At 35.9% G+C, this 17,025-nt stretch overlaps 1 protein-coding gene across 2 annotated transcripts in view; it reads right to left on the reverse strand.

The window, feature by feature from the left end:
- Positions 1–550: 550 nt before the first annotated feature.
- The window catches only part of LOC134854496 (ABC transporter B family member 1-like), a 53,387-nt gene continuing 36,912 nt past the window's right edge, over positions 551–17,025 (reverse strand). For both annotated transcript variants that reach the window (XM_063870769.1, XM_063870770.1), the window contains 12 exons: positions 16,814–16,986; positions 16,384–16,498; positions 15,570–15,744; positions 15,094–15,154; positions 11,578–11,713; positions 10,335–10,558; positions 8,143–8,236; positions 6,208–6,444; positions 5,546–5,671; positions 3,025–3,158; positions 2,222–2,515; positions 551–1,049 (listed from right to left, as the gene is read on the reverse strand). In XM_063870769.1, coding sequence (XP_063726839.1) covers positions 699–1,049; positions 2,222–2,515; positions 3,025–3,158; positions 5,546–5,671; positions 6,208–6,444; positions 8,143–8,236; positions 10,335–10,558; positions 11,578–11,713; positions 15,094–15,154; positions 15,570–15,744; positions 16,384–16,498; positions 16,814–16,986 — 2,120 coding nt within the window. In that variant the 3' untranslated portion in view covers positions 551–698. The remainder of the gene's footprint in view (positions 1,050–2,221; positions 2,516–3,024; positions 3,159–5,545; positions 5,672–6,207; positions 6,445–8,142; positions 8,237–10,334; positions 10,559–11,577; positions 11,714–15,093; positions 15,155–15,569; positions 15,745–16,383; positions 16,499–16,813; positions 16,987–17,025) is intronic.

Here is a 17,025-nt window from a genome sequence, read left to right on the forward strand (position 1 = left end):
GCCGCCAAATAAGCCATTTTATTTACCGGAATTCGCACTATCCAAATATTTGGATAGTTTCAAACTATTCAAATAAGCACAAAATGCCGGAATTCAACCTCCGATATGTAGATTACGAGTCCCGCGTGCTCGCATCTGCGCCCCGGTCACTTGGCAAGAAACTAACACTAGCCACCAATAAAGCAGGTACAGCTGCTATTAAATTACCAAGGTTTGGAAATATACCAAAAGTGCCACCAAATCAGCACTTCTATTTGCTCCGCTTGCGTAAATATTTTACTTCAGAGCATTAAACAATATTTTGCAATCAATTAACTAACTAAAACAATCAATATACTTTAAGTAAATAGATATAAATTTTCAATATTTCGACCAGTAATCTAGGCAAGCTACTGAACTAAAATTGGTGATCTTACGAAGTATCAAAAACTCTAATTTTTTTTAATATGACAGGGTTCGATGGACTACTTCTATTATTATATTAGAATAACTAAGATCGATGGATTTATTGTAAATTTTTAAATGCTATTTTACAAATGCATATCTCACCATCGAAAAACAGTTAACGCTCTTATTGAACTATACCACGTTCAGTAGCTTCAAATATGATAAATTTTGGCATCAATTAGGGTAGGTATTCAGATTAGAATAGAGTTCAGCCGATAGTTCACAGTCTTGAATAATTTCAGCTTCATCTGTTAAATAACATTGTGACCTTGAGGTTGAGTGGCTGAGAAACCGGAAATATCTACCCTACTCTCATGAGCAAGCAGCTGTGAACTCTCGTCATTAGACTCCTCCAGGCGGAACGGAGTTCCATCGCAATTTTGAACTTCATTCACCTCTGCTTGTGTAACATGGTTCATAGTGGCCTGATGTTCAGTTGTAATAACATTTATTTCATTAGTTCGTTCTTTCATTGATGACTCATAGGCGGTGCCTGTTTCCATGAGTTGGTGGATCACTAGTTTCTTGTACACTCCTTCTTTCTCTAGGAGTTTTTCGTGGGTCCCCATTTCGGATATACTTCCGTTTTCAATCACAATCACCTGTAATTAAACAAACTCAAAGTTACTAACTGTGAACTCGATTTACACTAAATTTTTTTCTTCATTATTAAGATCCCAGTTTTTACACAACACGGACGTAACTAACATGGAAGAATTGAAGATGCTTCGTTCTAAAGCATAACGGGAATCAAAGGTAATTGAGCTATAAATGGCGTCAGTTGATTTATCAAATGAAGATTGTCGTTACCAAAGGGTAAAGAAAACCCTGTAATAGCGTTGTCTATTTTATTTCATTTATTATTATTATTAAATGCCAACAATCTAGTGCCCAGCTAAAGAGGGAGTAACCTCTTTGTTCATTTTTAAGAACGTCCTAGAAATGTGTTTTGCAGAAAATTGACTAAGTGCAAACCAAGAGTCACTGAGAATTGAATGGTCGTATGGAGAGGCGTTAAGTCAGAAGAGCCTAAGAATACGCAGTCACACAGAAGAGAAACAGATTTTTTCATCGATACTACTTAATTGAAAATCGACAGGGTGGTTTTCGAGAAAAAGTGAACAATTCTCTAAATCATCTTAGAAAAAATTAAAATAACAAACCTAATTCCATACATTTTCATAACATCTGTTTTATCAATAGAAAAAACTGTTTTTCTTCTGTGTGCCTACAGATTCTGATTTTTTCCTTCCCTCTTCTACTCCTTACGGCCTTGTGAAGGTTCAATTCCAAAGGACTCAGCCCAATTTTTGGACTTTGTCCACTTTTCTCCAATTCTGAGATTGGCAGTAAAAAAACGATCGCCACAACCAGATCTATAACCTTCATCTTAGATTTATTAGTGCCGTTTTGGAGAAAGTGGACAAACACAAACTGAGTCCGAAAAATGGGTCAAAGATCCTTGAAGCTGAATCTTCCTAAAGCCCTATGGGTTAGTTATGGTAATCAGAGACTAGCGGATTAAGCAGTTACACAGAAAATATGTTTTCAGTTGATACTACCTCGGCAGGTTTTCAAGTGAAAATAGGCAGGGGGTTTTTGAGAGATGTGCTAGAAAAAAAATCCAATCCTATACATTTCCATGATACCCGTTCGTCAAACAGGAACTACTCCTATGTTCTGTAAAACGGAATTCCTATGTCAATTAATTCAGGCAGCAAATAAAGAGTACTCTGGAAATTCTCTTACATCAGCGTGGATTGAGTTGACTTACCATATCTGCGTGTTTAACAGTAGACAGTCTATGTGCTATCACCAACACTGTTCTATTTATCATGGCTCTGTCTATGGCCTCTTTAACTATGGCCTCACTCTCCGCATCCAGTGCACTAGTGGCCTCATCTAGAAGCAGGACTCTGGGGTTCATGATGAGTGCACGAGCTATCGCCACTCTTTGCTTCTGTCCACCCGATAGTCGCACTCCCCTTTCACCCACTAGTGTGTCGTAGCCATTTTCCAAACTAGATATGAAATCGTGTGCATTCGCTAGTTTCGCAGCCTCCACCACCTATAACAGATGACTTCAGAAAAATTGCACTTCTAGGTCGTTTTCTGCATTACGTGAATATTGTCAGCTGAATGATTCGCCCCATGCAACAATCCTTTTTTAGCAAATGTATCATCATTGAGTATTCTTCCGATCTCTACCACTCTTGAATAGCACCGATTTTTCAACGCAACTTCATAATTCCAGCATTTTCAGGAAATTTCGTTTTATGATGAACAACTTTAGCGATGAGCAGACCAAATGCTATCATTTCACGAAGTAGACTAACTTTTTTCTGAACAGTCTGCGGGTTTATCATTTCATTTTGAAAAACCCAAATTTTTAGAAACTTTTTAAACTTAATAGTGATAACTGCGATCAGAACATTCTGCAATACTTTCTCAGTTGTCGGCCATTCATTTTCTGTGGTGGGCAATTCTAAGTTACTATAAAATTAATGCAGAGCCAAAGATAAATCCAAAACATTTCCGAATCGTGAAACTTCACATATCAACTTCGTCGGATCTCACCTCTTCGTTGGTTGCCTTCTTCCCGAAAGCAATGTTCTCTCGCACAGAGTATCCGAACAAAACCGGCTCTTGAGACACGACAGCTACCTGTTCGTGGAACCAATCCCAGTCCAAGTCGCGAATATCTACGCCTCCTAAAAGCAATTTGAATAGTTCTATAATAGGAGCGCCAGTATTTCAATTTCAATAGCAATTTCAATAGCATAGCACAGACGCAAAGCTTAGTTTCGACCCTTTTGTGATACAATACAAATATACAAGGCTGCCAGACAATTATAAGACATTATTAAGTTAAAAAATTATTTGAAGGAAAAAAACTCTCATACGTTTGTCTCCAATGAAGATCATTTTGAAGGAAAACACTTCAGTGTTACGTTAGCACCAAAAAAAAACTCCTTAGTCGGCAACTAAGCCAAAAATACTTGAATGGCCGAAAATTATTTTGTTGAAAGAACATTCATTTATTCATTTAAAACAATAGAGTTTTTACGTCCCCATTTCTTAAATCAAAAGCTTAAAAATCATTTATCACCACAACACAAGACGATATAGCTGTGCAGGGGCGGATCTAGGATTTTCGAGTGGGGGCGGATTTTCAAAAATCTTTCGAAAATTTTAACGATCTTTTTTTAGGTCGGCCAAATTGATTTTCGGAGCACTCCTAAAGCACTAAAAAGACGCTGTTTTGCTCAAATTTTCCGCGCCGCAGGCAAATTTTTGAAAAAACAGGTCAAAAAGCCGTTTTTGGGCACTTTTTGGAAAATTTTCACAAAAAAAAATCGCGTTTTTTTTGGCGCGCGCTCCCCCTCAAAGTTAGTATATAGAAAAAGTTAAGGGTCCGTCACCAAAAATGGATTTCTTAAAAAGTACCAAAGGGTGGACCCTTTGAGTCGGCATGGGGTCGAATCCCTGAAGGGAGGGGCGTCCGCGCCCCCCCCCCTAAATCCGCTCTTGTAGCTGTGATATAACCTAAGACGAAGCCATTTAGGCCGAACAAACCATTTAGATAAAACATAGACAACAGTCAATTGGAAAAATTTCAATGAAAGCAAGGAAACAGAAAAAATACCGAAAAACTTCAACTTTCAAAGAAAAAATATAAGGCCTTGAAGCTCTTTGAACTTCAAGAATTATTTCTGGTCGACGCTTTTTAATAACATAAACCCAATTTAAGAAAACTAAATCGATATGTTACCTTTTTGTTTGGCTGGAAAAACTAAAAATCAATCCTTGACCTTTCATGACCTTTACACTTAACGAATTCGATGGTGCAGTTTGTCTTCCTTTTAGCAATGAAAAAAAATGAACTGAAGTTAAACCGAAATCGAAAGTCAAACCACAAAAAAGTCAAAATTGAGCTAAATTTCGATCACACACAATTAAACTTTAACAGTTTTCTCAAAAAAAGACCCACGAACTGTGTAGGCATCTTCACTACCCTCATTAACACTTAATCAGGTTAAAGCGGTGGCGTCCTTCATGCTTGAAGGACCGAATGCTTGAAATTAATTTTAGCTTACTTTTAGCCAACCAAAATTGAGTATTCAAAATCTTCAAGTAAATCGCGAAAATCTCGAAGAATGAAAATAAATCCAGGCCATTAATGTTAATATTAACCGATTAAATAATAAGCAAAGGAGATTTCAAGACTGAAAAATTCTTATGATTTTGAACTCACTAATCTTGATGATTATCTGAATAGTAATGCGATTGTAACCCGCAATTTGTAAAATTTTCGATTTTTTCCATTGATTTAATAAATTTTCTGTTAATATTGACATCGATTTTGTGAGAAAGGCATTTAGCCAATAGGAATACTTAGCGATTTTGATTGGTTGAAATTTTTCAAGCATTCGGTCCTTCAAGCAGGAGAACCCTAAAGCTATTTAAATTTCAAGAATCATTAATGATTGATCCGTTTTATTAAACTAACCCAATTTCAGAACTCTGCCTCAGTCAATAGGTTATCTTTTATTCCGCTCGAACCATTTTTTGCACCATGATCACTTTCGTTGTTATATAGAGTAATCTGCCTTTTTAGGCAAATGATTTACATCAAATTTAAACACAAAAACAGCATTGCAAGCTAGCAGACAAGAAAGGAAAGGAGAGCTACTAAGCCCAAAGAAAACATACAAAAATTTTCCGAAGGAATCACAAATAACGTGATTTTTTGGTCAAAACTTCCAGAAAGTGCCTTAAAACGTTTTTTTTGGCCTGTTTTTTCAGAATTTTGCCTGCGGCGCAGATTTTTGACCAAAATAGGGACTAAAATCAATTTGGTCAACATAAAAAAAGGTCGATGAAGTTTTCGAAAGTTTCAAACTTTTGAATCCCCCCTCGAGAAAATCCTAGACAGATCCGCCCTGAATCGATGGACTGAAAAAAAAACATTTTTGTCAAAACATACAATGCTTAAATGATCACAACCTAAAAAGTGATATCTAAATTTTTCAGCAGCTAGTTCATACATACTAAGCATTAATGCTGTAAGCTTGAAGGTGTATCAGTGGCTGCTTACCGAATTTGAGTACTCCCGAGGATGGTTCGTAGAAGTGAAGCAGCAGATTGATGCAAGTAGATTTGCCCCCACCAGATGGACCGACCAGCGCCACTGTTTGACCCGCTTCCACGCTGAACGAAATACCTAAAATTCAAACATGACATTTCGTTAGTAACATATTAATATTATTTATATTACCCGCTTCTCATTATTTTGAACTAATTTTTTTGAGACATTCGCTTTTAGAAAGTCCATTTTAAGCCGCCTTATTTTCGCGAAATGTCGGTGAGTTTTTCCAAAAATAGCTGCAATTTTGCGAATAAAAGAGACACTGTCTGTTTCTATTTTTATCAAAAAACGCCTTTTCGTATCGTAGACTTAAGAACACCACTCTTAAGTTGGCTTTAACTATCAATCTTCCGAGTAACCACAAAAGTTCAAAATCAGTCTGACTGAGAGAAATTGAACGGAATATTTAATTGTCTCATGCACAAATATAGTTGGGCCCACCGAGATAACTTAGCGCGCTTTCAAATCTTCGGCAACAACTTTTCCATTTGTTTCTCACATTTTGACTTTTACATAAAAAAAACGGGACCCATCTTACATATTTTCCAGGGCTGCACACTCCTTCTACCTTGCAAATACAGCAACTTTTAATTGGGTTGTGGAAAAAATACCTGATAGGACATGTTTGGTGGGTCTGACAGGATACGCAAAGGTGACACTGTCGAAGTCAATTTTAGCCTCCAGCTCACTCTCCTCAATGCGTACAACTCCTCTCTGTTCGATGGCCGGCTGTCTGTCCACCAGTTGGAACAGTCTAGTACTCGCACCCACTGCCTTCATCATGTCTCCAAACACACTGCTGAGAAAGGCGAAGGCCATCGCCACGCCCAGAGAGTACATCATGAAAGCTAACACACACACACACATAAATAATCAAATCAACTCTGCAGTGAATTAAGCGGAAAAATTAAGTTTAGATAAGTTAATTTAAGACAATTATCCACGAGGGAAAGAACCACAATACGGTATGAGCTGTTAACCTCTTTACTAAGTACCGCTGTTGTGCTTTCTTTATGCTCATTTAAGATTTTTCCGTTTATTTCTGCTTCGCTATTGTTACTTCACCCTCAAGAAACGAGCTCGAAAAATGGTTGACTTAAAATAGAGTCAATTTGAACATTGCAACCTTGGGTGAACTCAATTGAGGGACATCGTGTTATTGTAAGCCCGATTGGAAAAAAACCGAAAATATGTAAATAAATAAATAATTCTACAGTCGCATAGAAAAAAAAAACATAGCCAGCTGACAGTTGGAAAAGAGTAATGCGCGCAAGAAAACTGAAACAAAAACAAATCTTCAACTTTTGAATTTCGAAGAAAAAATAGATGGCCTTAAAAGCTCTTTGAATTTGTATAACAATTTATGCTGGACACTTTTTTTGCTTAAACTAACCCAATTTGAGACACAGGCGAAGTTGAACTTCGCTTACACCAGCAAAAATATGACCGATAACGCTACTGGGAAAAACTGAATGACCAAACTTTGAGTCTACAAAATTTCTAAAGTGACGCACGCCAATTATGACGCATTAGCAGTACCAATCAATTTGAGAAAAGAGCAATTTACCAAGTATCATGCCTCAATTTATAGAGCAGTCTGCGGAGCAGTCATAACATGAAAAAATTAAATGTATTTTTTTATTTGAGATTTTTTGTGAAAATCATCCCCCCACACGCCATGTTAAGTACTGTGATAAATTTCGCTCTTAGCAATAAATCAATTATGCCGAATAAGCTTCCTTCAAAAAATTTGGAAAGATTTCTATGACGGATTAAATCTCCGCTTACGTGTCAATAGCGCAAAACATATCGCGCGTTAATTGTCCCATATGGGCCAAAATGGCAATTTTTATACCCCCATAACGAAAAATGATCACGGGTGAAACATCTTTCAAAATTTAAGCTCAAGACAACAATACTTTTTGAATGGTATTAAAAAAAATCCCGTCAAAAATGTCTAGTTAAAAAAATTGTCTGAAGAAAAAAAACCACCCCGAGCACAAATATTCCGTAACTCTCGTTACGAAAGTCGGAACAATAAAAGTCTGTGTTAAAAACCTTAGCATTGGTTGTACTTAATAGCTGGTTATTGATTAAAATGAACACTTTCAAAATGAACACAGTTTATTGCACCAAAATTTGCGTCGCAAAAATATTTTCGACTTAGGTTGGAAAAAACAGATAGTTCATACTATCACACAAGCATTGCGTGTGTAAAAACTGGATCAATAGGTAAAACTTTTATTTCACTGGGAAATCTGATTATTAATTTCCATTTCTGAAATTAGAGATCACGTTTTTTGTGACCTTTACATTTTTGCTGTTCGATAGTGTAGTTTGCCTTCCTTTTAACAATGGAAATGCAATGAACTTGAAAAAAAATCACAAGCCAAACCGCGAAAAATCAAAATTGAGCGTGAACAAATTTTAAGACTTTTTCCTGAAAAAAAAACAAAAAAAAATCAGCCAAGACCTATATAAGAGTACTCACTGCGTTCATTACTCTGAAAAAAACTATTAAAACATTTTTTAACACTTTGACTTACAAGACAGATGACCAATTGAGATTCCTTTGGTCGAATCTTTCGAATGTTCCAGAACCAATTTTCCCCCGTACCACAAAACTAGCACCAATGCACACTGAAACAAAAAAGCATTTAAATTAAAAACAAAACATAGGCAACAGACAGTGGGAAAAGAGTCAATGCACTCAAGGCAGCAGAAAAAATAACTGACTTTTTTTCAAAAAAAAACTTCAATGTTCTAATTTCAAAGCAAGAAAAATATTTGACGTCAAAGCTCCTTGAATTTCAAGAAAAACTTATGATTGACACTTTTTAGATAAAACTAACTGAATTTAAGATAACTGGATCAATAGGGCCATCAACGCATTCTACCTATTTTTTAGCAGATGAATTTGAAATGAACTCAAAAAGTGCATATATACCTAAGTGCATTCATAAATGCATTAGTATGTATAAATGCCCTTCTGTAGTTATTAGAGCATTTAAAGGCTTACCTTTAAAAATCATCACAATACACAAAACAGTTTTCGCCATTTCCATCTACTTTTAAAAAAAAAAATTACTTCAAGCACTAAGAAAAATCGCCTCAAAACAGAATCAGTAACTATAAATACGTGCACCAGAAAAAAATTGCAAAAGCTAGAACGTTTGTTAAAATGAATGTCAGCTCCCAAAAATAAGCCTCAAGGCGTGTCTTTCTAAATGCGAAGAGGAACTTCATACTTCATTCGTCGCTTAGATACGCCTGATTGAAATTAGGATTGGGCACTTCAAATCCGATTGCGATCCTTCCGGAGATTAGGGCAAAACTATTTGAGAATACTTCAACTCATCTAATCGTCCCACAGATGAAAGAAGTCTAAAGCACTGAGAAGGGAAGCAAACTTCATTTATTTGCCCCACTTCAATTCTTTAAATCAACCCGAAGGGGTTTTCGAGGCTAATTCTTTTTGACTTTAGTAGCTTTCGTGCATCTCATTGATTTAGAAGCCGACACCTGGTTTCACGTAATCTAATCTGAGATTGGTAACCAGGGCTCAAATTGGCTTCAGCTGGGCAGTTTATTTCTTTTCCCCCATTATTACAGGAAACATTCCTGACGTACTGCAAATTAACTTCCCAAAACGGTCGATCATATACTACAGCATCTATCGAAGTTCAGCGCCTGCGGTGATAAGCATATACGCAAACCTGAGCATACATCGTATAACTTATCACAGCACCTGTCTTACAGATAAACAAAATCACTTTCTTCATAAATTAACGTCTCGACGTTATTTGACTCAAGAAGCAAATTCCAGTGTGTATTTTTGTGTATTCAACTTTAAAGATCGCCAATTTAAAAAGGTCAACTTCGTTCACAATGGGCCAATTTACAACAATTCTTCTGGTGATGTCAGCGTTGATTATAACTATGGATTTAATTAGTGAAGTTGCATCGTCAGAAGAGTATCTACAAGGAAGTTTTCATCACGAGAAACGGAAGAGCTCTAGTCGGAAGCAAGGAAAAGTGAGGATTCCACAGCAGATGCTGTATTCCTTCGCAAAACGAACTACGGACCCTTGGTGAGATTAAAAACTATTGACCCGTGATGGCCGGCAATTCATAATACATCAAGTTTAATTCATTGTTCAAATTTTATAACCATTTTCAGATGTTCAAATCTGACTAAGTATATAAACCGAATCGCTTGCCAGAATAAAATCGTTGTTACAAGTCTTGTTTTGTTACGAAGCGCATTAAGCATGAAATGATAAACCTCAAATTATTTCAACTCACCAAACAGCGGTGAAGCTTCATTTCGAAAATAATCAGAAAATGTTTTTTTTTTAAAAAAGACAGTCTTAAATCCAAAACAAAAAAAAATCTTCGAAAGAATACAAATATCGAGACATCGGGATTGAAAGCTACGTCCTCGGGCTGAATAGACACTATCTTTCGCCACCCCTCTTGACAAGTACAAACAACAATGAATGCGCTTTAAGAAAGTAAGCGGATCTGCCTAATGCTATTTAAAGACCGCTGTAGCTTTGTGACTAAATGGGAGACGTCAGTTCGAAATTTGCGCTTGTCTCGTGAAAGCAAGAGCATCATAAGCGCTTCGTTTGTTTTTTTTATCAAGTTTATCTGTGTAAGTCCTGGGCGATGTCGTATCTGAAACCTTTTGAAAAAAAAACTTATAAAAATCTTAAAATTATTTTTGACAACGTACTTGCACTAACAAAGACACCACTCCTTGAAATGCCCCATATATGAAAGAGAGCGTTCGTCCAATTTTGAGAGAATTATCGATGTCCTCATTGTACTTCTCACAGGCCTTGGCGTCACAGGCGAAGCTGCGAATAGTCCTCACATTGCTCAGGCACTCTTCGGCCGTAGTGTTTGCTATTCCTAGAGCATCTTGGAAGTGCTTCACTTTACGTGCGTAGAAACGACCTGCAAACTGACACAATAATAACGTAGTGCACACAGAGGTGAAGTGGAGGTTCGAACCCCTTAAAATACAAAAATATATTCGAAAAGTTCGAAAAATAATCTGTCTCATACGAAAAGTGAAGTAATTAAATGAATTCTGTTGAAATCGTCGGCTGAAAAATCAAGAAAATCTTTGAGTGAAATCAATTGCCTTAAACATAAGAAAAGCTCATGCTCCACAAACTACTTTTTATTATTTCTCATAACTAATAGATGAAAATCAGAAAGTGAAACTTTGGTTTAATAAATAATGATGATCCAAAAACTTTTGGAACCAAACAAAATAAAGGATGATCATAATGAAACATCAAAATTGAAAAATAACATTTTAAAAATATGCATTCAAAATTTTCAAACAATTGCCACACAAAAGAATTGCCCTGAAATGAAGCCATTACCTTTAAAACTTATGAATTTAACCCAACTGCATCAATTTTGTCACATAAGAAGTTATTCCGCAACGGAAGGAGACAAAACAGTCAAGTCAAATTGCATCCGCAAAATAGTGATTTTTTTTCAAGGGTAAAGAAATGGAAGTCACTCTTTCAACATTTTCTATCTTAGCGTTGTCTCAAACAGACATTTTCGCAACAAAGAAAACGGTTAAGTAACTAATTGAAGCTGCCATAAACAATCCCTTCAGACTATTGAGCGTAAGTTGCCAAACATTTCGCGGCCATTACAACGAGATTGTTTTATTTTCACCAATGGAAATAAATATTTGGTTTTCGTTTCTTCCGTTCTTAAAATTTTAGTTCAGCAAAGACAATTTGAAAGGCGAGTGAAGCGCTAGATAAGAAAGAACAAAATTCGTCCGCTAAAATTATTCGTTGCTGCGCGCTAGCTGCTTGACCAACCTCGGAAAACTAAGAAGGCAGCCACTTAACACCTCATTGAAAGACAAGCTAGAGCACTCAATCAATATGGTCTAACCGTTCAAGCATATATTGCATCTTGTTCTGTCATGTATGACGACGTACCATATTGTGCAGCCCCGACTGCTACAAGTGGGACTACAGACAGGAGAACTCCGGTGAGGGGAGCAGAGAGCCAGAACATCACAACCACAGAGGCCACTATCTGGATAGAGTACCGCAGCACCATTGAAATATTGACCTAGACAACGCAAACAACACATCGCTACCACATGATTGCAGTCGAAAAAGCGGTAGCTACTACGTTGCCATTAGGAGAAAAATTATGTACAATTAAATCAAGATCGTCCTGTCCTGCCTTCCTATTATTAGAAACGTTTTGCTTAAATTCGAGAGGGGAAATATTTAAAGCCGAATAATTTTGAATAAACAGTTTTTAGGCACTTTTTGAAAAATTTTGAAAAAAAGCGTTTTTTCGGCGCGCGCTCCCCGCTCAATATTAGTATAGATTGGCGCCGAAGCCGCCTTTAGAAAAACTTTTAGAGTCCGTCACCAAAAACCGTTGCAAATAGTGACTTTTAGTGACCATTGAAAAAATAGTGACCAATAGTGACTGTGGTCACTAAAATAGTGACCAAGTGGTCGCCCTGAATAGAAGTGCACAAAATCACAAGTCAAACTGTGAAAAATCCAAACTGAGCGTGAACAAATTTTAAGACTTTTTCCTGAAAAAAATCAGCATAACCTATATAAGAGTACTCACTGCGTCATTACTTCCGATTTCCAAAGTAAAAAACAAAGAGCCTTAGGGCTCTTTGAATTTCAAGAACAATTTATGATTGTCAATTTTTTTATTTAAATAACTAAATTTGAGAAAACTGATTAAGGTAAAAATATTATTGCGCTGGAAAACCTGAGAATGAAGTCCCATTTCGAAGTTAGAATAGGATCACGTTTTCGGACACATTTACAGTTTGGCTGTTCAATGGGAAAAACATAGTCAACAGCCAGTTGGAAAGGAGTAAATGAACGCAAGTAAACATAAAAAAAAAGATGACTAGTTTAAATCTCAACTTGCAAATCAAAGAAAAAATAGATGCCCTTTAAAAAACTTTTTGAATTTCTAAAAAAATTTATGAGTAGCATTTGTTTGATAAAAATGCCACTATGAGAAAACGGGATCAATATGTAATACATTTATTTTGCTGGGAAATCTGGAAATAAATGGAACTTTCGAAACTAGAAGTCGGTCACATTTTTCGTGACCTTTACAATTTTGCAGTCAGATAGTGGAGTTTGCCTTTCTTTTAACAAAGGAAATGAACTGAAATTTTAAAAAATCAAAAAGAAATTTGAGCCTAGACAAATTTTAGGACTTTTCCTAAAAAAATTATTGCGACCTATAAGAGTTTGAACTACGTTCATCGACTCTTAAATTTCTCTACTACCTATATAAGAGTCCTCAATAAATTCGACTCCTTAAAAAAATTGATGCTAAAATAACCATACACGGATATTAAGCCAGCATTCTATACAGAGACAATACGGAGCCGTGAAACCCAAGATGTTTGGGAAAAAAAACTTTAAACAGATTATCGACAAAAATTTGAGGAACAATTTGTTCAATTTGAGGAAAACATGTCGAGAAATTTAATCAACAACTTTAAATAAGATTGAGAAAAACTTCGACGAATTTGGCAACTAAGACGACAATACTTGGGTAGACGCTTAATCGAATGGCAACTAAGACGACAATACTTGGGTAGACGCCTAAAGCGACAAAAAATGTTTTCATAAAAAAAATTGATCTAACAAATTAAGTAACTTGAAGTTTTACACACAACATTCAGGAGCAATTTATGATTGATACCTTGTTTGGTAAAAATAACCTAATTTGAGAAACCTGGATCAATGGGTAGATTTTTTCATTCCACAAGGAAAATTTACAAAAGTCGTTCAAACTTTTGCTGTTCGATGGAGGACTTTGCCTTCCTTTTAACCATGGAAATGAACATAACTTGAAATGAAATCAAATGGATAATCGCAAATCAAAAAACAATTTTAGCGTGGACAAATTTTAAAATTTTTGCCATAAAAATCAGCACGACCTTTAGAAGCGTCTTCGCTAATACAACACAACGCAGCTTGCAATGGCTAGCGAACAGAAAATGAGACTAAATTAACAAAATCGAAAAACATGAAAATGAAAAAAATTGAAAATAATTACAGACAACTAGTGGGTAGACGCCCATTGATAGCCAAAAAACAGTCGGAAAAGAGTCAATGAAACGGAAGTAAACAGAAAAACAATGCTAACTTGCTCTTTAAAGAAATCTCAACTTTCAAATTTCCAAAAAATGGCTTTAAAGCTCTTTGAATTTCTAGAACAAGTTATGATTGACTTTAGACGAAATCAATCCAATTTGAGAAAACAGGATCAATAGGTAAAATTTTTGTTTCACTGGGAAATCTGATAAGTTCCATTTTGAAAATGAGAAATTTCGATTATGTATTTCGGGACCTCATCACTGTTGCCTTCCTTGTAGCAAAGGAAATGAACTTAAGTTACAAAGAAATCAAAAGTCGAACCGCGAAAAGTACATTTGAGCCTGAACAAACTTCAAGACTTTTCCTGAAAAAAAAAGAAATCATCGCGACATATATAAGAGTCTGAGCTACTTTCATCGACTCTTAAAAATGCCATATGAAATTGTTGTCATAAAAATTTTTTGAGCTATTAATTTCAAGAAATTCGAAACACACAAAATACCATAATTATTCACAAAAAATTCTTTGAAGCGATAAAAAAAATAAGGTACTATAGCCGATAAATAAACCAAAGGTATTTAGCTCAAAAAGCTTTTAAGCTAAAACAAAATAAAAAGGAACATCAAGGAAAATATACAATGTCAGGGCTACTAAGTTTACAATTTACAGGACTAAATCAAAAACACTTGCATATGCGATGAAAATTACTGACAGTACAAGACAAGTCCCCCATGGGGCAACTAAGCCAACAAAATATAAGCCGACAAACGGAAGTCCAGGCAAAAAAAAAACATTTCAATTTCATACACTGAAAAAAAACTAGGTCCGAATCGACTCCAATACAATAGAGTAAAAAGATAACCGCATTACCTCTAGGCCAAGTGGTAAGGAGTCTCGAAGTTGCTAAAATGCTAAGAATCACTAATAGAGCAAATTCACAATTTCTTGAAGATAAGAAAAGTACTTTACGTGAAGAAAAAGTCTAGAACCCGATTAGATACAAGTATGTTAGTTGGGTCCCAAAAAATACAAGTATGAAAGATGGATCCCGCATTTTTTGTGAAAACTTCAACACAATTAAACAAATGCGAACCATGTTTTCGAAAATTTTAAGGCCCAAAAAGTTTTCTTCAGGGACCCATCTGAATTTTTGGGACCCAACTATCATAGTTGTACCGCCGATTAGCAGACAATTGCTCTCACAAGTGTTTTAATGGCAAGCGTTATAGCAACCACTAATTAAATTTCTATTTTTATGAAACTGAAGACGTGTCAGTACGTATTTACATCTCACGTGCTGGAATCCGAGGTAAAGTGCTATACCCTTGAAAATCGCAAGGCGTAATAACTCACTGTGATACTGCTCTGAATGACGGAAGTGTCCGAAGAGAGACGGCTGGTCAGCTCGCCCACTCTAAAAAAAAAACAGGCGACAGCATGAACAACAGACAATTTTTCAACGATACAATATTTCGCAGCTTCGTATGTATGCAATATTCTAGTGAGACTACTGACATCTGATTGGCTGCTAGTTGCCATAAAATTGATTCAAGCTAGCATGAATCATATATGTCAGCTGGTTCTATTTCCTGACTACGATATTCGAGAATACTCCTAAGAGGGACGTATCCAAACTAGAGTTGAATAAACTTCACATTAGTTCCGATCAATCTTAACTTTGGAGATCTAGTAAGACCCCAATAAATTAACTGTTTCATTCACAAGTTTTGCTGTCATGCACAGCGCCAGACAATATTCGGAGCAGTCTTTCAAAATCTTTAACAAGATGTTTGTATTGATATTACCGAAGTTCAGTTGATATATCACACCTTGAGACATCGAAGAAGCCTATCTCCTGTCTGATAATGGCTTCGAACAGATCCTGCCGCATTCTGCTGACCAAATTGTAGCCAGCCAGATTAAAAGCCCATCCCCTGACAAGTGAGAACAGAGATCCAGACACCGCTATTATTGTCAGAATCATGATGTTTCTGTTCAGGTTGTCTACGAAAACGACAATTTTCTGCTATTTTAATGGTTGAGTTGACACAAAGTTTCTAAAGAATCTAGCTTCTTTATATTTAAGCTCAACAAAACAGCATAAACAAGGCCAACAGCAGGTTGAAAGAGTATAAAAGACAACGGAACATTAAGAATTTTGAAAAAATTATCAAAACAAAGCTGCTCTTTGAACTTCAAGAACAATTTATAACGGAAACTTTTTTGATAAAAATAATCCAATTTAAGAAAACTGGTTTGTCAGGTAAAATTTTTATTCCGCTGTGAAATCTAAATCCACTTTGGAGAGTGCAATGTACCTAACTTTCAGCAAATTAATTGGAATTCAACTCAAAAAATACATATATACCTAAGTGGGTGGATTCATATATACATTAATATATGTGAACACACTGCAGTAATAAACGCATTTTCAGACTTGCCTTAAAAACGAAAAAAATCATCAAGACTAATAGTGAAAATCAATTCGTTCTTTTACACCTAATAATATTAAAACCAAAAAAGGAAAACTTATTCACGATGATTTGGTACATAAACTCACTGTGTAAATAAAAAAATTGGCTGCTTAGTGTTTACAATTGGAAAACCTAGGAACTATTTTTATCTAGGGATCCTGAGTTATACCGTTATTAGGGTTGGTTGCGTCATCTATGATCTCCCCGAAGAAGAAGGGCAGAAGGAGAGAAGAAGCGCTAGCAAGAAGTAGACTGATTGTCCCCACTGAGAGCAGCTTCCACTCCTAACATAACAAGAACTTGAAAGTTAAAAATTCACCCTCAGTTCTTATCAGTCATATTCTGAAGCAAAATCTTTTGCTTTTTATGAACAGATAAATTTAAGGTTATGTAGCAAAAAGTAGACAGGTCATAGGTAGACACGTTATAAACCAATTACAATCGAAATAATAAAACAAACGTTTTCACAAATATATATTTCCTACGTTTGTGTTTCTTATCTCGATTGTAATTGGTTTACGACATGTCTTCCTTCTGACCGCACTCCTATTTTCTAGTTATTTTCAATTCGCATTTAAAAAGCCATTCAAGTTTCCTACTGGGTATGCTAGTGCAGTAACTCTGGACAGTTTTGAGGTGAGTTTTGTGCGTCTGGACAACAGTAAAGAGTGTCCCTTCTCATCTACTTCAATGCCCCGCTTGTCATAGAAGTGTACATTTTGTGGATCCTGCACCATTCTGAAGATGTCATTTAGCTTCCAAATAAGCAGCACTGAAATATATACCAAATCAGACACTATTCTTTTCAAAA

Source organism: Symsagittifera roscoffensis, chromosome 9 (genome assembly GCF_963678635.1).
Source record: "Symsagittifera roscoffensis chromosome 9, txSymRosc1.1, whole genome shotgun sequence".
NCBI classification, from domain to species: domain Eukaryota; kingdom Metazoa; phylum Xenacoelomorpha; order Acoela; family Convolutidae; genus Symsagittifera; species Symsagittifera roscoffensis.